At 41.8% G+C, this 23948-nt stretch overlaps 1 protein-coding gene across 18 annotated transcripts in view; it reads left to right on the top strand.

The window, feature by feature from the left end:
* The window catches only part of RBFOX2 (RNA binding fox-1 homolog 2), a 171538-nt gene that overhangs the window by 114911 nt on the left and 32679 nt on the right, over positions 1-23948 (top strand). For 16 of the 18 annotated variants that reach the window (XR_005700509.1, XR_009207754.1, XR_009207755.1 and 13 more), the window contains 2 exons: positions 6021-6167; positions 19625-19678. Coding sequence is in view for 9 of the 18 variants with exons in the window: in XM_040061845.2 (XP_039917779.1) it covers positions 6021-6167; positions 19625-19678 (201 nt within the window). In the remaining 9 variants the exon portion in view is untranslated. The remainder of the gene's footprint in view (positions 1-6020; positions 6168-19624; positions 19679-23948) is intronic. The other 2 variants (XM_040061847.2, XM_040061846.2) reach the window with 1 other exon arrangement.

Here is a 23948-nt window from a genome sequence, read left to right on the forward strand (position 1 = left end):
CTTTTGCAACACATGGACGATGTTATAATGACGACTTCCCCATGGGTATTTCTTGCCTAGACTGAATTTGCAGAATTTTCCTCTGTAATTACTTTTCATCCCTTTAGTAATTAAAGCAGTTGCTCATGTGGGGTATTTCAGATGAAGAATATGTTTAATGAATATTGTCAGTTATTTTCTGATACTGCTGAGCAGGTAGACATAAGGAGGAGCTAGCTTCAGATGGGTAGTTTGCTGCTGATTGTTTGGCCACCTCAGCTTAGAAATTGCTGTCTTGAGTTTGCAAACCCTGACATTTAACATCAAGAGTTTGCTTTGAATATAAGGCAGATTGTCTGCACTTGCAGACTTGTGTCTAGTGAGGCAGGTTTAAAAATGAGAAACGGGAAATAAATCAGCAAGCATCATTATGTTAGAGTATATAGCTGTGGTACTTCTGCATATCTCTTGAAGGTTTTAGCAGATCTCGCAGAAGTACAGGGAAGATAAAAGTGATGATGAAAGCAATGTAACAGGTTCTTTATGCGAAGAAATAAAATCTTCACTTGGAGAAAGAGCTGTCAGGAATAAAGGTATATTACCAGTACATAGAATACTGGATGGTAAGGCAACTAAAATATGGAGCTTTCCCATTTTCACTTACTAAGATGCACATGGGAAATAATTGGGTACTATATATGAAAAAAGAGCAGAGTTTTCTACTTATTTTATACTTATATCCACATAATGAAGAAATTAGCATTGCAGCACTTGTCCACAGGATGCTTGGTAAGTTGAGACATCAGCTGGCTTAGTTTGCTGGAGAAAAGTCAGGAAGCATTTGCCTTCGTCTTGCATCCTTCCACAGGTGCCACATACTTGTCTGCTGTTAGAGAGAAGATTATGGGCTGGATGAATCTTAAGTCTGTCACTGTGTGGCAGCTCTTCTGCCACTGTCAGTGGAGTGGTCCGGGGGTGACCACTATCTTGGGAAATTTTGCTGTCTCCTTTACCTTGTCAGGGCATCTCTGTTTTGTGAGGAATGAGCTGGAGCTGCTCACAAAAGATTTGACAATCTGACCAGCAGAGCACGCCTTTCAGGGGCTTCAATTTCACCACTTCATTGAGAGGGAAAAGAATAAAAGCGCTAAAGAATACCGTTAGAAATAACCATCTTTGGGTTGAAAATGTTACTGGGCATCAGAGGTGTTGTGCAGCATAGGTAGCAAAGCTCCGTATGTGCTTTCCTGTGTTAGGTTTGTGTTCTGTGACATATGTCTTTAATGAGGAAAGTGAATAAAATGACTTAAGCTTCAGTATGTCTGAAAATAGGTAACTAACAAAAAATATATATATCAGAAAAAAATATACTCTAAATTCACCTGACTGTATGGAGAATAGTAAAAAAATCCTTGTAAAGTTAATTGGTATGTTCTTAGAGTTTTTGTCTGGTTTTTTTTTTTTTAGCCTACAGAATGTTTTGGATAATAGTTAATTGTGCCTGTAAGTAGACCCAATTTTTTTTTATTATACCTCTGCTGACATCTCTGAAAAACCAAGTACTTGGATATAATTGTAAAATTATATTTACTGTTGTTGAAAAGTGATAGTTAGCCCTAAGGTCTTCTGTCTGCTGAACAAGTGTTTAAGCAGCTGAAGTTCCCATGGCATTTGCTATTGGATGTGTGAGACCTCAAACCTACTTTAGTAGAGTGTGGTGGGGAAGGAGATGGATTTTGTGTCTAGGGCCTAATTCTTCACGTGTTTTTACATAAAGCCTCCTCAGTGCGTATCTTCATTGGTGGGTGACTGGTTGTTTTGACACAGGTTCTTCACTAAAATTTTTCTGATATCTTTTGTTGTAGAGATTTATCCACATTATCTGTGGTTTGCTTCATGGTGGGAAGATTGCCTTCTCTCAGTTGTAGCTTTTGGTCCTTGTCTCCACAGCTCTTCAAGCTCTTGATCCAAACAAGGTTGGGTGTTTGGTTTTAGCTTTTTTTGGATTCAAGACTGATCAAAGAGCAGTGGAGTGAGCACAGTCTGTCTCCTAGATTTTGTAAGCCACACAAATCCCCTTTTAAATATAGTTATTAGTTACAGTTTGTATTTTGTAAATATTTTCTTTGCAGTGATTTATGGCTCTTAACCTCCTCAGTATGATTCACAACATTTTGGACTGCCTGCTTCCTGGGAGAGAGAATGGGGTTTAGTGGTGGGTTGTTGTTTTTTTTTTTTTTTTTTTTTTTTTTTTTTTTGTAGTTGTTGTTGTCTGGAACTTGGATCTGAAGCAGTTCCAGTTCTAGAAGCAAGTGGGAGATGGAAACAGAATGTGCTGGGTATTAATAATCTCTGTGTTTGTCTGTTGCAACGGTGCTTGTCTGGCTCGCTAGGGAGGCATCTCTCTGTCTAGCCATTCAGATGGAGATCTGCTCAGACCTCAGGTGGTGCTGGAGTCCCTACCTCCCTGCTGCTGAGGAGAAATCCTCAGCAATTGGTTGTTCATCATCTGCATTAGGATAGAGGAGACCAGTTGAGAGGTGGGAAGGTGGTTGTAGAGCTGACCCCAAACCTTTTGGAACACGCTCGTATTGCCAGGTGTCCTCCTCCCCTTTTACGTGTGTACGTGCATGAGTATAATGTGTGCTTTTCTTTGCAGCTACCTCTTCTTGCTTAGGACTTCCTTGCTGCTGGCAGGTGTAAGGGAGGAGCTGACCTGGGGGCACAGGCAGCAAGGTGTTAAAAGTGAAGCACGTGCTTTGCTGTCCTGAGCTCTGATGTGTTTCTCAGTGACCTTGAGCAGAGCTCAGAGCTTTCGTGTGCAGGCATGAATGGCATTATCACCTGTATCAATATATGTTACACAGGCTATGCTGAGGAGATGCAGTGAATCAAATACTGTTCCTAAATGTGAGACCTTTGCTGCAGCATGTCTCTGTTGCCTGATGACAGGCACTGGGACCTAGGGAATGTGTATTAGTGCCCTTCCAAGCTGATTCTCTAAAGAAGGGAGAAGTCTCTTTCTTCACCGGGAAGTGCTGACACAAGGCCAGAAAGAGCTTGAAAACACCTTGTGGGGAAGGGGTCAAGGTGGGGAGTGGGGCATTTGTTGAAATGAGGGCTTTCATCATCTGGCTTGGTCAGGGTAGCACTGCCGCCAGGGTCTGTTATGTGCTGCCTGAGAACAGGCTTCAGGCCCTTCCTTTCATCTCCTTCCTAATGAATTAAGCCAAGGAATAACTGTAAAAGGGGGGAAAAAAAAAGATCTGAAGAGACTATTTTTTTCATTTATGTTGCAGCTGAATGTGTGGCAGTGGACAAATGTATTGAGCTAATATTGGTGCAAAGTTCAAATCTTACCTAAGGGCCATGGATGATAGAGATGAGGAAGCTACAGCATGCCTAAGAAGATATTTAATGTTAAACTACTACTGAAAAATCAGGCTTTGTGAAAGCATGAAAAGCATTTGGAGTCTCTCAGTGCAGTTAAAAAAGTAAGAGTGGACCAAGATGCCTTTTTCCTTCTGCAATTTCTTCTCTTCGAAGCATTTGTCTCACTGTATACATCTCACCTGCTGCAGAGTAACTCCTGCAGCAGTTCTCTGCCATATGCAGGAACAGCTGTGAGTGCTTTTGAGGATGCCACTGTACATGATACATTGCACCCTTGGTAAGAGAGGAATTCTGCCCTCTGCCTGGGAGCAGATGTATGGGAGTGGAGTGCAGACAACATTCTGGCTTCCTCCCCTGTGGAAACAGCAGATACTCATTCCTGTGCAACCTATATTTTAATGTAGCTGTCCCTTTTAGCAGGAGCATTGGTGATTTTTGGGAGTACTCACTTGCAGGTGTTGTATGCAGTGATGATAGATAAGCTGCTCCTGTGTTTTGTCTTTCTTGGACAGATTTGCCCTGAGGAGCAGAGGACTCTGACGGTGGCATAAGAATTAAACCCCTAAGTAGTGTGCTGTGATTTAATTGCAAGCCAGCTGTATTGATTCTTTCCCTAGGCTGTAAGTTTGGAGAGCCTTTTTGTGACAGAGGTGAGGGAAGGAGAAGAGGGGGCATATGCGGGGAACAGCTTTTAGATAAGACCAAAAGGAAGTTTCTGAAGTTTTTTCCAAAAATTTGATGTTTGGGGATGGTGAATGAATCTTAGACAAATAAAAATGCTTCATTCTACAAGGCTTCTCCCAAGACTTGCACAGCTATGGGAAGTAGACCTACTTGTCAGGGCAGTACTGTCATTCTTCCTATCACAGATAATTTATGTTAACCAGATCAAACATGTTTTTTTGCTGCATGCTCTACTGAAATGAAATGGAAAGCTGCCGCTGCTCTGCTCAGCATGGTAAAACCCCAGTGCTTACTGTTTGCTTGCTCTTGTCTTTGTATATACACTTGCTTTGTAACCAAGTGTAAGTTCAAGGTCATATCTTTAAGTGGTATTTCTGGGCAGAAGATACTTTCTTAATGTTGCCAATTGAGTTTATCTGTGAAGAGATGTTTCCAAATGTTTGTGAAGTGTTGTATATTGAATGATGTGCAGAGCAGCCTAGCAAGTCCAGTCAGTGGTTGGGGAATTGGTGTGGGCAACTCCCCTCAGCTTTCTTTCATCTTTGGTACATAAATTGCATATTTAAAACAGTAGAAAAAAAGGACCCAAACCAGCAAAAACCTCACCCCTACTCTTACATCTTTAAGGCCCACATGTTTTCTTAAAAGTGCCTTAAAAAGACGGACTCTTAGCAATTATAGTCCTTGCCTTATTGTAGTACTTCTTTTTACTTGATGGGTTAAGGAGGAAGTCAGGTTGGCATCTAAAGAGTTGAAATGATACTTAAAAATGCATCACACAAGTAGTCAAAGCTTGACTCCTAGGAGTCTGAGGCAAGCAGCAGGAGACAGAGTGAGTGGGTGGGTGCTCTTTGAACACTTTGGCCTGTCATTGAGTGCACTTGGAAAGGGACAAGAGCAATAAAACTGACCAAATTGTGGTCTTCTTTGTTCTGTGGCTCTGAGGTTTAGAGGTCATCTTTCTGACTGAAGTGTGAAAAATGCTATTTTCTCATCAAGCCATTTTGCAAAGGGGCCTTGCCTTTGTATTTAATGCTGTGTTCAAATTTTAGCACTTTTCAGTCTAAGCTCACATAAGCGGCTGAGATTGTATTCCTTACTTTTGTCCTGCTAATAATTTCTGTGCAGGCATTAGGACTCTGATCTGGCACACAGATCTCCCTTATTCCTCTGCCTACTTCTTGTACTTTTTCTGTGAACAAATACCCCTGGTGTACCCCTTGACTTCTTTGCCATGCCAGTCAGCGCTTGAGCACAGTGGAACAAATTGCCTTTCTTAGCTGTGGAATTAGTAGCAAAAAGCAGCACTTGGAGTTTTTATAAATCTTGCAACGGTGATGACTGTTTCCTGTTCCTGGGCTCACTTAAATGTACAAAAAAAGTTAATCAGAGACATCCGTAAGCTGTTCCTATATGGATTTTTACCATTTAATTATAGATCTTCTTTTGGGGTAATATTTCTCTGAAGGGAGCTTTACAGAGCAGATGCTGTTTTGCCTCAGGATGCGCTTCTGGTATTGGCCTGGTGGAGAGCTGCCACTTCAGCTGTGGGATTTTGATGATTGCATGAACATCCTGCCACATGAGATTAGAGTGGCAGTACTACCTCCCAGCTCCAGGATATGAAAGATCCGTCTCTTCATTAGAGCTTTCACGTGGTGGCAGCTGAAGAGGGAAGAATGGGCTAAAAGAGAAGCAATTCAAGAAAACCGAAGACCATTCCACTTAGCTGGAAGGGGGAGGGGAGGGAGGCTGAGATCTCATTAGTGTTTACTCCTGGAAAGGGAGGGGAAGACCAACAGATCAATTTTTAAGCGCTACTGGCTTTATCAAAATAATGGTCAAGTGCTAAATAGCTCCATTGCACATGCAGTGCTAATACCTAAGAAGGGGTAGACAAGACATGTGAAAGGAATTTGTGTGATTTCTACTCATGCGCACACTTTTGTCTTTTCTGATTTCAGCAGACAGAAGGAGGGGCACAGACAGATGGACAGCAATCACAGACACAGAGCAGTGAGAATAGTGAGAGCAAATCCACTCCAAAACGGCTTCATGTGTCTAACATTCCCTTCCGCTTTCGAGATCCTGACCTTCGGCAGATGTTTGGGGTAAGTTATGAGCACCTTTTCAGGCATGGCAAATTCTTCTTCTCCACAGGTGGGACACTTGGTGCTGTGTATTTGTGTGAATGAAAAGCTCTTCGCCCTCAGTTTAGTCAGCACACTATAATGCAGGATTAGGACAACTAGTAGTGTTTAATTTAGCTGGTAAACACATGAGAATTATAACAGTGCTCTTCCTATTAATATAGTCATAGAATCATAGAATGGTTTGTGTTGGAAGGGACCTTTAAAGATCATCCAGTTCAAACACCGCTGTCATGGGCTGGTACACCTATCACTAGGTGTGCTTAGAGCTCAATCCAGCCTGGCTGTGAGCTTCTCCAGGGGTGCGGCATGCACAACTGCTTTGGGCAACCTACAGCTTCTCTGAGCAACAATGTTATGTGTAATCCAACAGTTGGTTTGGGGAAAAAAACCAAAGCAAAATGAAACCTCACTTTATTTCAGAGTAAAGGCCAGGATTAAGCGCTGACTTAATATATCCCTTGCAAAGCACTGTTTTTCAGTTGCACAGAAACATGTTGAAGTATTTCTTGTGATCTATTTCTGTGATGAAAGATGGTTGCAAACAATTTGCCAACTAGTGATTGCATATGGAAAAGCTAGTAAAGTCAGATGTTATTTTACATTGTGCATTTTACATTGCGATATACCTTCTGTTTCTTTTGACCACACAGTTTGTCTTCCCTAATCCTTGGATGCTATTCATGATTCTTGATTTATAAGCTCTTTGAGGAAGGGTTTGTTTATGTGACTACACATGATGACTCATTCCAAGTGAACACAGATAAATGAGCTAGATGTCTCATAACCTAACCTTCAGGTGAAGCTATCTATATGTCATATCATCATCATCAGGGATATTTGACTTGTCGATATAATTTGATCCTTGGTTGATGGCATGTTTTAAAGTCTTCAGAATTATTTGTTATTTATGAAGTTAACAGCTGCTGCCTTTTTAAGGTGCAGTCCAAAGAATCGAAGTCACGAAAGCCCAAAGCTCTTCTCACTTTAGGCTTGGAGTGTATACCTTGGTCCTCACTTACAGCAGCTGCTGCTCCAAATTCTGCAGTATTTCTGTTTCAGCTGTTGTTATCTCCTGAGCCATCTGTGTGGGTGTGTATGCATGCACAAAAGCACACGCTCGCATGCAGAGTAGTGTTGCAGTATTGTAAATGTGTCTAATTAATGGACTTCAATGCTGTAAATGGGAGAAGAATTTGGCTTAGCTATCTGTAGCTTGGACAGTACAAAAGGAACAAAACAGTGGTCAAAATGCAGGAGGGCAAGGATGCTGTTTAGAGGGACCTGGCCAGGCTGAAGAAATGGGCTAATATACTCAACAAGAGTGAATTTCAGGCCTTTCATCATATTCAACTTTCTGTCAAACAGGCCCCCTGGTCCCTTTCTGCAGCACTGTTCTCCATCATCTCATTCTCCAATCTGCCTGTACATACAGGGTTGCCCTGTCCCAGGTGAAGAAGCTGGCACTTGTCTTTGTTAAACTTCATATGGCTGGTGATTGCCCAGCCCTCTAATTTGTCTAGGTCTCTTTGCAGGGCCTCTCTGCCTTTGTTTTACCAATTAGATACCAGGAAAATTTTAGGTTTTTGTGAGGATGCTTAAATAGTGGAACATATTGCCCAGATGGATTGTGGAACCTCCATCCTTGAAGGTATCTGACTTGACTGGACAAAGCCTGGCTAAAAAGATCTCATTATACCTCCTGTGAGCAGGGGATGCACTAAATGACCTCTGGAGTCAGCTTCCAGCCAAAACCATGGATCTGTGATTTTGTTGCAAGAGGCCTGGGTTTACTTCCATGTTGTTAGATTACTGTTACACTCTTGATTATTATACTTAAGTTATTGTTATACTCTTGATGTCTGTGGGAATGTTTTCAGAATTAAACTCATCTTCTGGTAATCTGGGATTGCTGCATCTTCTGCTCTGCTTTTGTGTCTTTTTCTAGCTTGCTTTTTGCTGTTGCAGGGCTGTGCAGTAGGCAGTTCCATCCTGTTTGGACGAATGGTTGCTGAAATCACAGCCAGTTCTTGGACCACCTGCTACAATGTATTTATCACATCCTGCTCTGTGCTATGGCTGCTCCTCTCTCCTGGGAGCTGCATCGCTTATATAAATTGTACCCACTTGCTGTCCCTTCTCCTGGGACTGGTGCTTAATTGACAACTGGCCCTTTTCACACCTGTTCACCTTAATGCTTTTCTGCCACATGCTCCTGGTGTGGGAGACATGGATAAGATGGAAATGACAAGGACATCCCTGTCCTGGTGGCTCTTGCCTATGCTTTGCAGGTTGGGACACCCAGGCAGTTTAAATGAACTGCAGTCCTAAGAAGTGACCTGTAGAAAATGCAGCCTAATTACTTTGCTTTAAGATTTCCTGTTATTTTTTGGGCCGATATGATGCCTTTTTTTGTGCATAGGAGGGATGGGGAATAATACTATATGAATTAATTTCTGATATTCCTCTGGTGTTTATTTTTTCTCTAAACATCATCTCAAGTTCCAGCACATTGATGTGATTTTAACTGGGTAAATTATATATTCCTTGTAAAACCTTTTGGTAGTTCACCTGGCCCTGTGGTTGCTGAGAGTTATGCCTGCCAGAAGAGTGTTCGTCTTCTGGGACACAAAACACTCCATGTGCCATTTTTCTGTAACAGAGAACTTTGCTGTTTTGCCAAGGAAGTCATGGATGATTCTCGCACATCTTCCTTTTTCTTTCAGTGCTGCTTCTCTCAGCATGCCCACAGCTGCGAGCAGGAGAGCATGCTCTCTGAATCCTGCTTGCTCCTATTTCTTTTTCAGGATCAGGATGCTTTCCTTTGGGTGACTCACTGAAACCTACCCTTTCTCCTAAAGGGGACTCGTGGTTGTCTGAGTCTTCAGCTGTGACTAGCCTGTAACCCCCATCTTCTCCCTCTCCCTTCTGTGTGTCAGGTCACATCTCCTCAACGTCATATTTGAGAGACTCAAAATCCTTGCCTGGAGTGATTTTCCCAAGCTACTGTACAAAGAGAGAAATTGGGTAGACAGTAAAGCCATGGAGGGAGAAATAAATGTGATGGTAGTGAAGGACTAAAGAAGTCCCCTCAAGGATAGAACAGCATGCGAGAGGTCAGCCCAGTCCTGGGGCACAGAAAGTATCTAATGCTTTTGTCCAGACTTGAGTAGAGGTGGACTTGAGACATGTTGTCCCACGTGTGATTAAATACACATTACATAATCCTTTCTAAACCTGCACCATTTGGCAGAGCTGCAAACGTAAGGATTTCTTAACAAATTCAAATTATTTGGGTTCCGACCATCAACCACAATGTGTTTCTAACGGGTCCTTGAGATATTCTCAGGAATAGACCAAACATTTCCTTACATATATGCATCTTACATGAAAGTAAATAATATGGCCTGCTTAAAACAGATGATGTTTACTTTACATTTCATGAGGCCAATGAAAAGACTTCCAGAAAGCTTCTAGAAGGAGTAGGTCTTTTTTTAATGCACACAATTCTGCACCCATTATGGAATAAATCAATAGTTGACCTTGTTCTTGCAGATAAAGAAGAGTTAATAGCTGACCTGGAATCCCACCGTTGCCTAGGTACCAGTGATTGCTATTTGTCTGTATTTGCTTTGTGCAAACAGAATATGGCATCAGGCAGCACTGTAAGGAGCTTTACAGGAGTCTGTTTCTTGGACTTTAAACAATTGGCAGGATAACTGCCCAGGAAGGTACCTTTAAAAGGGAAGTATTAATAGATGCCATAAAGTATTCAGCAGCATCATAGTGATGGCCCAGAAGGCATGATACCACAGTTGCTGAAACTGTGGTAATAAAACTCAAAGCATTCCTCACTTTGGGCAAGGAGGAGGAAGTAAATAGTAGTGAATATAGGTGCAAACTTAAGCAAAGAAGTACGTGAAAAAGAAAATATGCTAGTCATGGAGATACCAGTGACCTAAGTTTAGAAAACCCATCAGTTTTTTTACATGCAAAGATAAGAGGTCTATGTGTGGGTACAGTATAAAATCAGGAGGTAATTGTGTATTTCTGGGGAAAAAACCCACAAACAACAGCAAAACAAAAAATCAAACAAGGGAAAAACAACCCCCAACTGATTGTGTTTAGAATTTAAGAGGGGCTATTTTTACCTCATCTGGTTTTCTACATAATTAATAATAGAGGAGCATGAAACGGTGCTCAGTAATATTTAAAAAAACAGAAGATCTAGAAAAGGTATGTCCAACAATAATAGCTAAAGCAAGGGGCTCCATTATTCATTAGTACTAATTTTTAGCCAATTCTTTTAAGCTAGGGGAGATGCAGAGGGGTAGAACACTGCCCACCTAGATTCACTATTGAAAAAACCTGAAAGGGACGACCCAAAGAGCTAAGAATTATCTATCTGTATGTTAATCCAAGATAAAAATAATTTTGCAACATTTTAAAGGAGCCTGTTAGAATCTGAAAAAACATTTTAGTATCTGTTTAGCAGAACTTTGAAATATACATCTTTGCAGACAAATGCTGTCTTGTCTATTTTGACAAGATATTGTACAAAGCAATGCTGATAAAGTGAAACATTGTTCAACCAATTGAATTTGTCCAAGTGACCAATTTTTAAGAAAATTAATACTTATCTCAAGCACAACACACATTAGAGGGATTAAAAGCCTCTTTAATGATAGATAATAAAAAATAGTAGTTACTTGGGAGATAGCTGTGATCAAGACTGTTTCTTTTGTCAGTTTTCCCAGGGATCTGTTTCCATTGCTGTCCTGTTTACTATCTGTATCAGCCCATGGAGACAGTACTATTAAAACCTTGCCAGTAAGGTTTGTGGTTAAAAAAAACTATTTGAGGAGGAGGAAAGAGAAGATAAGGTTATTGTTAGAGAATGAGTAGAAATGCCTGGTTGACTGATGATAAATCCAACAAAAACTGTTTGATGCGGCTCATGGCAGAGTACTGAGTATGTGAGGACTGGTCTGTGCTCTTAAGATGGAAAGCTTCTTTTTGAAAACACTGGTTTGGGAGAGTACTAGTGATTGTGGAAGATAGTTGCTTCAATAATTCAAAGGTGGTATCAGGTTGAAGGAGGGATGTGATCTTGCTCATGTTCCAAATTGAAAAGACTGTGACTGCATAATTTTCAGTTCTGAGATAAGTTTAAGACCAAAAGAAATGAACCAGGACTTGGAAGGCGAGTGATTTTTTTTTTAGCTTGGTAGGGTATTAGGTGCATTATTTACTCAGCTTATTAAAAAGAGGTGTTAGGAGATGATAAGTAATTTCTGTACAAATGCTTATATATGTGCAATACCTACTAACAAGGGGTTTAGGTCTTCTTTACAGTCATAAGATTTTCCAGTTGGAAGCTGAGACTTAACACATTTACCCTTGAAATAAGAAAAAAATTCATAGTCATTAAGGCTTATTTGAACAATGGAGCAGTTTTCCAGGGAGGGGAAGAGTTGCCATCAGTGTTAAAAACAAATTAGCAACTCTGTTTTCAAAATCTTACCCTCCATTTTCTGAGGGACATTCTTTGGCTAATGAGTGCAAGGACTCACATGATGCTCATCATGTTCTCCTACACTGGTGGAAAGATGTTCCCTTCCTTTCTGGACTGTGTATGCAGAAGAAGAATTGATGTTTCCCCTCAACTTATTTCTAGTCCTTTCAGCTTTGTGGTCTGATAGTATCTGTGCTTGCATCTCATGCTTGGTAGCTTCAGCCCTTCCCTCTCGTGCTTCAAGAAACAGTTCTCCTCACAGTGTAAAATTGGCTAGGGTAGTTTGGTCATATCTGGACTTCTAAGTTGGATGGACTTTGGAGTCTCCTGGTGAAGACAGAGGCAGGGTTGGACAGCCTGCAAGAGGAAAATCCTTCTGTTCCCAAGCTGAATCTTGAATTTTCTCCACAAAAACAAGCAAGTGCATTGTTTTGGTAGTTCCTATGGATGTCCTTGCACAAAATCTTTCTTACCTGTTGTGAGAGCAACAGTACGAGGAGCCAGAATTGATGTTTCTCAGAAATTACTGTGGTGAAATGCTCTTTGGTTAAGTGTAAGAAATAAAAAAAGACTACATTGATGATGGTTGCAAATGAAGGTGGGTTAGCACAGTACAGGTTGTGAATTTTTGCAGACTGGCCTCAGATGGAGACCCTGCTTTTTTAAAAACTTGCTCAATCTATGGCTACTACTTGTAGACTGTTAGCACTTTCTGTTGGGGAGCATAATCAGCCCAGTTGATAAAGGGGTTTTGTGTGTTACCAGCTACAGCAGTAATAACCCATAGATGTTTTCTATAAAGGTGAGTATTATGTCCCATTTAATTAATTTCAGTTAATGAAGTTAATAATAATGTCATTTATTACAGGGGACAGAATGGTAGCCACTTTTTTTTTACATTGGAAAAGGATGACATAAAGGCAAGTAATGTTATCCTTTTCCTTCTCTAAGCATAATTCATATCTCTGCTGCAAGGTTCTTTATGATGTATATTTGTGGTAGACCACTGCTTTGCATGACCCAAGCAACAGAGTTCTGCAAGCTCAGATACTTTTGGAAGCTTCTGCAACCCTCAGATCATGGCCTCTGAGGAAATATATTGTCACTTTGCACTTCCTAAAAATAACCTGGTGCATATCATTTGTCATCAAACTTCATTCTGGTGTCAAGAGTGCAAAACACCTCCATGAGCTATAGTTTGAGACTAAAGCAATAACAAATTGGACTACAGCTCTTTGTCAGCAAGAATTTGGGAGAATTTTAAGTCTGTATTTGCCAGTAAATAAATTTAAACATAGAAGTAACTAGCAATACACAAGTATTGGCTTGTGGCAATGGCCAAAGTACTTGTTTAAGTGTTAAGGTATATAGGTAGTAGTATGATAGAACAAGAAGCTCTGACCTGCAGGTGTTGATGCACTGGGGCCCAAAGTACAGCAATAGCACACTTGCTTAAAGGGTCTCTGCTTTCTGAGTGGGTTGACACCCAAAGGAGGAGATTCTGTCTTCTGGATATCAAGATGTATTCTAGGTTTTTCATTTCTTGGTACTACTGGCCACCAATTGCATGTAATAAATCCCATGTGCCAGTATTGGAGAACAAATATTCTGGCACAAAGTGGTCTCACTGGGGCTTTTCTTGTTTCCAAGCTCTCCCTGTGATGTTAGTGAACCTCAGCCCTGTCAGAGGACAGGACTTTGTTCTTGCTGGTGTTGGCTAGAGTTGTAAGAGGTGCTGCCAATTATATTGATGTGTTTCACCTGGATGTTTTCTGAAACCACCTTTCAAAAAAACTTGTGTTCTCAGTGCTGCTTGAACATTGTCCTTTGTCTGCATGGCCATGGTGTGCAGGGGTGCTTATGCCCCTGCAGCTGCCAGCAGCTCTTGTTCTGTGTCTTGCTCTGAGAAAGCTCCCTGCTATGAAATTCTCTACTCACCCTCTGCTGGAAGGCAGATGACTGGGTCATACATTAATCTAAGATTTTTTAGATGTCCTTATGAGTTACTAGAAGCATCTGCAGCAAGACTGTGCTGAATGTAATTTAGTAAACAGTGCTGTGCTGTAGCTGGATTTAATTGGATAAAAGGCCTGAGTAAAATTACGTGGAGTTGTCTTTTATTGACCCAGTTTCATATGAATTCAGTCTGCATGCTAAGTACTCTCAAATTGATTTTGGAATGTATGCTGCTTTTGTGGGCATGGGTCCAAGTACCTTTTTTGCAGCATCAGTACCAGGTTACACTGCAGTCACACCTCTGGGGAGTGGTACAAAGCAGGAACAAGGAGCTGGAAGTGTAGACCTGTACGCTAGATTGGTATTAAGATCTCTCTCTGGGTGGTGCCTTGTGGAAGGGTTCAGCCCCATCTCAGTTTCACATGAAAATCTTTTATTTGGGATTTAGAGGACAACAAATGACTGAGAAACCGTGTTTGTAATCATGTTTTGTTGTGGTTTTTTGTTTGTTTGTTTGTTCTTCTGGGATGGCTGTGGTCTATAAATCCTATTAGAAATCTGCTCTCTTTGTGTGGTTTCCTGTTAAAGTCTGGTTTCTCAGAAAATGTGTGTTTTGTTGGGCAATAGCTCAACCCTAGTAAGGGCTGCTTGGTGCTTGCTCAATATCTGTTCTCTTGGTAAACTGTGGTAGTGCTTTGGCTTATAAATACTTGATGCTTCCATTTTCCTGTCAGCGAAGCGTAGTGGTGTAGCTCGGCTGACCAGGGTTGGCTCCATAGCTGGAAGAGATGTGACTCAGCTTTGAGTGAGGATGTTGGTGTGCTGATAGTGCGGTTCTGGCAGACCCCGTGCTGCCATAACTAAACACTGAGTAATACACACTATGATGGAGCCAGCTGTGCTCAGCTGAAAGTATATCCCATGGAGCTGGAACCTAGGGAAAGGACTCTCTGTAGCATGGATCTGTCCTGCTTATAAAATGCTCTTGCTCACATACCTCATGGTTTCCTGGTTGGCGGTTTCTTGGCTATTTTGAATGCTGACCATCTTTAAGAATGGACTGTTTGACACCTTTGAAGTTCAGATAGCTCATTGGACTCATCTCTAAGTGAATTTTGTAGGGCTAACAAAACTGCTTGGACACATGGAGTTCTCTTGTAGGGATGATGTTGTCACATGATGTCTCTCATGATCTTTTGTTGTTCCGTGATTTCTAGAGAATTTGCCTTGTACTCCCTGTTGTTTGCATCTTTAGGATTAAGTTATTTGTCTGGCACATTTTGGAGCTGATTTTGAAGCTCTAGACAGGGACAGGAGTCAGGGCCAACTGGAACAGAGCATATAGGAAGGGCCCTACCAAATTGTCCGTGCCTTGGAAGACAGAAGCTTTCTGGTGCCAGATCTCTCAAATTTATTATGTTTAATGTAGCTATGGCTTCACCTGGAAAAATCTGTTGCCTTCATGACAACTGTGTGAAAAGAAGCACACAGCATGCCTATCTTTCCTTGCACAATGCCCTTGCATCTATGATAAGGTAGACCACGTTCAAGCAAGAAGATTAGTTTCTGGTTGTTGCTGTGTATTATTTGGGTTTATATTGTATTTCATTTTTATATTGGGGTTTGTAACGGTTTCTTCTGTACTCCCCTGTTCCCCTGGAAAATGTATCATCCCAAAGTTTGTCCCTGCCCCTTTTTCCTGCCCATTCTCCCACACTGGAATGTAATCCAACTCTGTTCCACTCCTACCTTAGCCCTCATTGGTTAGTGGCTTGTCCCTGCGTTTAGCCCCTTCCCCTGGATATAAGCCAGGATAAACACATGGAAATCTCTCTTGGCTGGGGGACAGGGACTGGGTTCCTGACCCAGGCAGGGGCAGGGCCACAGAAGAAAGACTGAATAAATGATTTCCCCCCGGATCAAGCAAAGACCTTCCTTTGCCATCGACAAGGTCCTGCTCTCTCTAAAGGAAAATGTTCACAGCTGCTCCTGGGGCCTTTGGGGCCCTGAGGAAAAATCCTTCCAGCTGTGGTTAGTCTCTCGAGCTAGCCAAGGCAAAAACAGAGCCGGGGCTCCAAGAAAGAGACTAGCCACATCTGGTCATAACTCCTCTCTGTTCATATCTTTATGCCTCTTAAAAACTGTTGCTTCCAACACTCCCTGCTATCATTGTAGAGGGTCTGATTCTTATTTACCAGCTTTGCTAAAAGTAACTGAAATCTTGTCAAGTTCACTCCAGGAAAGAGACCATTAAGATAAAACAAGATTCTATAGCTCCTTTGCCATGGCATGACTGAAATAGCATGCATGTATATTTTCCCATCGCATGGCATGTGTGTGAGCAGTTCGTGGAGGTGGCTTCTTGCATGACCTGACACGGTAGGGAATGCTGGCCTCTTGGTCACATAGTAAGCTTTCTAAATCTTGTTGGGGAGCATTGGAGATGGGTAGTCCTGCAATACCTTCTCCAGAGGCTGTGCAGAGTTCTAAGTAGAAGTTCTTGGTTATCAGTGAGTGAGCCAATCAAGTCTGTGAGCACAATGATTCATGTCTTCAAGGTTAGAGATTAGAGAGTTAGTCCTCATGGATGACTTAAGCATGGGACTTGTTTTATTTGGCCAGTCCCTGTGTCTTCTGAAAAATACAAACATGCCTGTATATACCTGATTTAAAAAAAATATTATGAGGGCACTTGGTATTGACCCTTGTATTTAGATGGCCTAGCATTTCCCAGGCAAAAATTGTGACCTTTCACTAAGGAGCTCTTAAAATTTCGATTGTTTGCAGTAGACTGTTGACATTTGGTAGGCGAAGCACCATCGGAGAACAAAGTGCCTTTTTATGTTCCACTAAATTAGATTCAGCTTTGAAGGAGTTATAAATTGTTAAAATGAGCTAGTTCTTTTTTTCCTGCTTTCATTCTTCAGGAAAATTCTGGCATGCTACCAAAAAAAAGTGCCTTCCAGTGCTGGGACCTGCTGTAACCATTGCAGCAGTGAGGACAAGAGACGTCATGTTAGGAGCTGTGGCAAATGGCTGCGGCAGAGCCTTGAAGAGCCCACCGCATATCCTTGTGCCTCACAGCTCTGCTTTCTTTCAGGGAATTTCATGGAGCAGGAAACCCCTCCCCAGCAAACCTCCATTCAGCAGTCAGCCCCCATTGTCTCTGCTCTTCTCTCCCAAGGAGGTCCTTCCGTCTTGCCTCTTCAAACACCCACAACTCTTGGCTAAAAAAGAGATTGGGGCGGTTTGCGTGGGTGGATGTAGCCCATTGCAGTAGATGTCAAGCCTGTGTTTGTTGCAACCACAGGCTCTTAATTCTGTCATCTAGGAAATGATGTACCTCCATCATGTCATAGACAAGGATGGCCGTGCCACCTCTTGGACAGCTAGGTCAGACCTCTCGCATTCAGTGTCACTGCCGGCATTGTGTCAGCCACAAGAAGTTAAATGCACAGGGTTTCCTGGTGCTGTGGAAGCCCTGCGTGGGTAGCTCAGCCCAGCGGGGCTGGCAGCAATGCCTGAGGATCCAGGCCCAACCAGGTGTGCACAAGGGGGAGGATGGCATGGCGTAATTGTGCACCAGAAGCCACACAGTTTGTTCTCTTGCAAGGTGATTCTAATGAGGTAGAAGATGGTGATTTTTTTATGGCTTTGAAGATTCTGAAAATAATTTTGGCATTTGCATTTATCGAGAGCCTGGCTGTTTCAGTGTGTGTGTGGCTAGGCTAGGCAGCTGAGCTGATCTGGCAGGGGACAGATCCTGCTCTCGGGCAGGGTGTGCGCTCCCTTTTGCTTCTTTGATCCGTAACGCTCACTGACCCTTCAAGCCACTTCAGATCAGTAAATTGTCAGAATCTTTGCATGTATTCCTTTTCTTGGGCTAGGTTTTCGCAGGATTGCTGAGCTGTATCAGCTTATCTGCAGGTGAGAATGAAAACTGAGGCCACCTCTGGAAGGCTGGTGAGACCAGACAAGGAAGGACAAAGGTGCAGGGACAGCCCTTCAGTAGCCCCAGTCATGTAATGATGCTGAGATAGTCTACTAAGAAAGCAATTGTGACAATCGTGACTGATTCCTTTCATGGCAGTACCAAAGCTGTATGCAACAAAGAAAACAAAAAGCAATCAGCGGTTAAACTCCTTTATTGACAAGCCCACACCAAGTGTGGGATAGAAATAGAAAATGTATTTTAGCTGTGACTGGCAGAGAAGCGTTCAAAAGAGGATCCAGCATGGATCAGGCCTAAGCTGTTGAGATGTTGAGATTTCAAGGAAGATGCGTGTTTACATTAGCATTATTCAAACTTGTGTAATATAGGATGTTGTGAATTCAATTGTTCTTGGGATGAATAGAGGATCAAGTATTGTCCTTAAACAATAGAACAGTAAAAACAACATCTGTGAAACAAGATCTCCTTTTTAAGAATGGAGAAGGCAAGCAGACAGAAACTATAGCTAAAATTGTTGGAAGTGTTTTGTTTGCTTGCAGACAGTTGTGGAATACTTGTTCAAGGGACTCGGCAATGTTTTATTGCTAAACATATTCAAAGCCTCGCCTCATCTGTTATGGCTGTCTGTTGTAAGTGTTCCAGGTTTTCAAATCTGGCCACAAGCCTTTCAAGAAGGGCACACACAAGATGAGTATTATAGCCATTTGACTCTGAATGCAATTGTTAATTAAAAAAAAACCCCAACAAATACCGTTTTAAGAATGCTGGGCAAAGGGGAGAGTGTCCCAGTGCCTGGACCCTGTGTTCGTAATCTTTTTAAACTGTGAAACCATCCTTTATTTTCTTGTTGATCCTTCTGTAATTTGCTATCAAACTTAAATCAAAACTGTGTTGATGGACGCTTTCCTAAATAATGGGATAGGAAAAACTGATGTCGCATTTGTCTGAGTGCAGTATGTAAGTATGTGTCTCTCGAATGAAGACTACTCCATATACATACTCCTAAAAATGACATCTAGACCTGTCTTTCTAGAGAGCAGACCTCCAGTTTGGAAATAGAGCATTGACACTTCTGGAGGACAGAGCACTGTGGGCCTCTGTTGAAGTGGTGATACTTCTACCTCCAGGCTGTTTTGAGTCTGGCTGCTTCAGTAAAATATTTTAATACGTTCCTAGCAAGGTGAAAGATGTAACCCATACAAGGTTCCACAGAGGTGGTAAACCTACTTCTCTGCTAAATAGGGAGCTCTTTGGAACTCTTTCAGTGCAGAGCTCTCCTTGAGGTCTCCAGGCTGAGGCAGAGGTCAGAATTCTATTACATGTGATAAGCTTGCATAGGTTGTTGACTACTTACTATATATCACAGGTTGAAGTTGAATGATGTTTTTCTAAAAAAAAATATAAAATGTTGGGAATTTTTCATTTTCATGCTTTCTGAATCTGCCATCAATTCTTTTGAAGGCTTGGAATTTTGGAAAATAAAGAGAAGGAACGAAGCTTTAATGTTGGAAATTCCTGAGGCTGGGAGTCTTATGTTATTATCCCTTCCAGAGAAATATCACTGTTAAGTTTCTCTTTGTGATAGCCACTTCAGGAGGAAGCTGGAATGCTGCATTATATGTGAGAAATGTTGTTGGATATCTGAGATGAAATCATAGAACCATGTCTTAGATGAAATAGTAGAATGAGGAAAGGAAGAATTGTTTAGATTAACGGGGGAAATATGAGCTTCCTCAAATCCCTAAAACTCTTCTGGAGGTTGTTTTTCTTCGTTTAGACTTTTGTGAGAAAACCTGGAGTTTGTCATCGAGACCATCTGTATGTCCCAGGAGAATTGGGTCACATCACTGGAATTTTATGCCTTTGCCTGTATGCTAGAAATGGAAATATTCTCACCTACATTCTTGCACTAAGCCAGCCCCTGCAAAAGGTAGGAAAAATGGACCGCCAAAAATAAATATATTTTTTTTTTTCTTTTCCCTTGTCTCTCTGCAGCAATTTGGCAAAATCCTTGATGTAGAGATAATCTTTAATGAGCGTGGCTCGAAGGTAAGTCCTGTTTCTGTACCCACTTCTCTTGTTTTGATTGCAGAGTAAAAGGCAGTTCATTGCCTAGAGAACATATTCTGTAGAGAATCAGCAGGAATTAGTGTGATGGGGGAAGGGAAAAGCTATTTTGGAGACTGTCTCCTGTTCCCTCTGACTTGACTCTGAGCATGGTCATTTCTGGGCAGCATGTACAAATGCTCAGAGACACTCTTGTCTGTCTGTGGGATCAGGTTCCCCAGCCTATTGAACAAACAGGGACTCAGTCAGCCGAGTCTTCATACTACCCCGTTCCCATTGCATTGTCAATGGCTGTCCTGTGAGGAAGGCAGAAGAAGGTGAAACAGCTTTGTGTGATGGGAGACTGTAAGAACAAAAGCCAAGTTCACCCCCATCCCTCCCATTTTCATTGCATTAAAATAATTCCGTAGAAAATCTCATATGGGAAAGGATTGTATTTACTGTTTTGCAGATTTACTTGGTACTTCTGAGACACTGACCTTTCATGATTGAGATATTTGATGCTTTAATATAAGCATCCCCATTCCACTTGTCCTGCCCAATGTGGACCTCCGCCACAGAATTTTGCATTCACACCCCTATTTTCTTCTTACAGATCTATTAAGGGGCAAGTTTTGTTGAGGGTTAATGGTAATTTATTTCTTTGGAAATGAGATTTCAAATGTTGCTCAGGTCAGCTGCAGAGAGATTCAGTGATCTCTGTCCTAACTGGCAATTGGTTCTCATCACGTAACCAGTATTACCACAATGACAAATTGCTGTGATTCTCTCTCTGCCCAGGAGGTTCAGCAGTGGAATAGCAGGGAATTTTGCAGGTCAGGAGCAAGGTGCATTGCCAGAGCTCTATGGGGAAGCTTGCACAGTGCATGTCTATATTCTGCTTGACTTAATCAATGCTAAGATTCCCATTTTCAATTAAAACAAAATTTCCCTTCTCCTCACACACACGTGTGTGCACATGTGTGCATGCACACAAAAGGTTTTGAAGTTGCAATTCAGCTAAGCAGATTTGGTTTAGAGTCTATGCCTTTTGCTTGGATTTGAGGTCCACAGTTTTTATGGTGGCCTCTTTGCCTCAGCATATATTCTGAGGTGTGTTCATGTTCAGAGTCTGCTGCAAATTTCCACCCATGTTGCCCAAGATACATTCTGAAATTCTTCAGTCCTGTATTATCTGGAAACCAGAAAGCCGTTGACCTGTATACAAAAGATATGAGCTTCAGCCCTTTCCTCTCATCCTATGTTTCTCCTTTAATACCATAGTTTTCTTTTGTTTTGTTTTTTAACATGATAGTCTGAACAAATAAATGTCTGTTTGGTTTGTTAGTTTTACTTCCCTGCATCGTTGAATATCTATATGCTTTACCAAAACAATCAGCTGTGCTGAATTTGTAAATATTTATTCTTCTGTCTGCTGTTCTTTTGATACTTATAGGCCAGAGCTACCTGTGAATTACTCTTGATTTTAGTCATTATTGTTTGGTTTTGAGAATAGCCTCTGGCCTCTATCAAATCCCTATTTGTCCAGATACTATTGTAAAAGAAAGAACAAAAGTAACTGGCCTGGCAAAATGTTCTTCATATCCCACTGTCTGTGCTTTACAGAGCAGTGTTTTCCTTTTCACACATGAACTTCACTCTCTCTCTCTCTCTCTCTCTCTCTCTCTCTCTCCCATCCATACAGCCCTGTGTATTAAATGCCCACGGCTGCCCTTTCCCTTCTAGGCAACATGGGCATTGAAGGCTTTTCTGTGAAGGCTTGATTTATGACTATGAAAAGTACCTTTTTGTGCCGTTGCAATAATGCCCAAGGCTTCTGGTTTTCAGTTAAAACCAAAATTATTGTTGAAGAGTTCCTTAATGAATGTTACCCTGAACCCTTAATGAATATTTGAGAAAAAAAAAAAAAAAAGAAAAAAGGAAAAAAAAAAAGAAAACAGAGATGTTCTTCGAGTCTTTATTAGCCATGCAGTTTTCTACTGCTTTTTTTGTCATCTTGCAGCAAGAAGCAGTTACAAAACTGGTAGCCTATATTGAGGGATGTCCAGAATCTGAACAGAATGAGAAAACAGCCAGAGTTATTTCATGGTATCTTTGCATCCTTCTCACCCAAATAATTCCTGTTTTAAAAGAATGCAAGATTCTTCCCGCTTAGCATGAAAATGGGAGCCCCCAGTGTTTGAATGGGGTGTAGCTGCACGAAGCACCTGGTATTCACATAATAATGGTAAAACAACAGTTTGGTGATCTGATGGTGAAGCAAAGGAAATGGATCTTTCTGGAGGCCACTCTTGGGTTCTTCCTCCACCTTAGGGAAAAAAATCTGAATGCATTTTCCTGCCCTATGGTTTCCATTCTAATCTAATGATATGAAACCTCTCTCTCTTCTTCTCCTCCTCTCTCTTGGGAATCCGAAAGCAGATGCTCCTGCTGCCTGCCTTGTGCTGTGTTCTCAATGCTCCCTTCCTTTCCCTGGGTTCCTAAGGGTTGTAGTGTTTTGTGTATATGTTTTGTAAATATTTTAAAGGTACAGTGGTAAATCCCAAACTGCCCTGGGTTTGCCCCCACCCAGTGTACAATGGGGTTGAGCAGCGCTTTGTCCCCGCCAAGCTGTGGCGGGAGAACTCTACTGGGATCGCTCCAGTGCTGGTCAGTAGGAGGGACTGGAGGAAGCGTTCAGGTAGCATTCTTCATTTTGAATCCACCTGAGATGACCAGGCAGGTTTCTTCAACAGCCTGGGGAAGCTCTATCAAACTGGCTGCATCTTCAGGATCTCTGTGTACTTACAAAGTTTGGTGACCAAAGAGTGAGCTGGGTGTGTCCATCACAGCCACCTCTCACCTGAGGTTCTTTCAGAATTGGTGTTTGTTGACTTTCTCTATCACAGCAGTGTAGAAGGCAGTTAATGAGTTTTGCTGATTCTTCTCTCAAAGCAATGTGAATTCTTGTTTTGTAACTCGCTTTCTTCTCAGATTCAGTCTGTTTAGTAGGAATATATGGGCCCTGGTAGACCTCACTGATACTGCTTTGCTGTGTGTGAGAAACAAGATAAAAACTTTAAGCATTCCTTGAATTACATTTTGTTTGCTTCTTGTTTAATAGAATTCCATCAGTCTTCCCTTGATGTGTTTGGCTTTTTTTGCTTGCTTCCAGGAAATTAGCTGTTTGTTTCATTTATCCTGTTTACCATTACATTTCTAGCTCTGACTGGTATAACCACCTTTAAATAGCATTCTGCCCATGGTTGCAGTTTACCATGCACTTCAGTGAACCATGAATAAAACACCTCCAGAGAAATTTGAGAGGATTCCTGCTCCTTTTGTTAGTGGAGATGCATCCTCTAGATGCGTATTTTGCCATTATTTTGCTGAATTGAACAAGTGGACGTATTTGCAGAATTAATGCAGTCTGCTTGTGTAATGAGGTACCCTGTGGCATTTGTAAAACTGCAGGGGAAGGGAATCCAAACTCTTTGCTCACCAGCTGTGTACCGTGTGGCATTCCAAGATGTGCCCTCAATGACATTCAGAGACCAGGAGTATGTAAGCACACAGCCAAATCCTAGCTGAATAGAGAGTGGGGTTTTTTTGGTTGGTTGGATTTTTTTGTTCAGATTTCATCAGTTGAGCCAGAAATAGAAACAGTGTTATTAATACCATGAGGTTTAAAAACAAATTAAGTACTGGTGACCAGTGTCACTTTCTCAGGTCACCAAATCCCTTTAGGGTGCCAGTGGCATGTAGGAGACATGACCAGTGTCTCTTTATGCCTAGTTCAGTGGTTTCATGCCTTGAAGTCTGCCAATACTGAACTAAAGAGATCAGTTAGTCCATACTCTGAACTGATTTATTTAAACTTGAATTTCAGGCTGAAGTTTATGGTTTCATAGTATAAGCTGATCTACTGCTCCTGTGGGCATTCTTTTCTAGCAGTGCTCATTTCACTATGTAGGGAACTGAATCTAGGTGCTAAATTAGCAAAACACTGATGCAGCGGGGAGAGAAATGAGCTTGTCTTCAGCCAGTTCAGCTTGTTGAACTCACAGACTGCACAGTAAGATCCAGGATCAGTTGAATGGAGGAGGAGCAGCACACACCTGGGGATGACCAGGGCCTGATCAGGAAGCCCGTGTCCTGAGCTGGCTGGAGCTGCTCTGAAGCCCCAGGCTCTCACTGCCCAGCAGTGCAGGCTGGCCTCCCACTCCTCACTGTTGTTCTCAACCCCCTCTGCTGTTTCCCAGCAGGGACAGGC

Source organism: Hirundo rustica, chromosome 4, assembly GCF_015227805.2.
Source record: "Hirundo rustica isolate bHirRus1 chromosome 4, bHirRus1.pri.v3, whole genome shotgun sequence".
Taxonomy (NCBI): domain Eukaryota; kingdom Metazoa; phylum Chordata; class Aves; order Passeriformes; family Hirundinidae; genus Hirundo; species Hirundo rustica.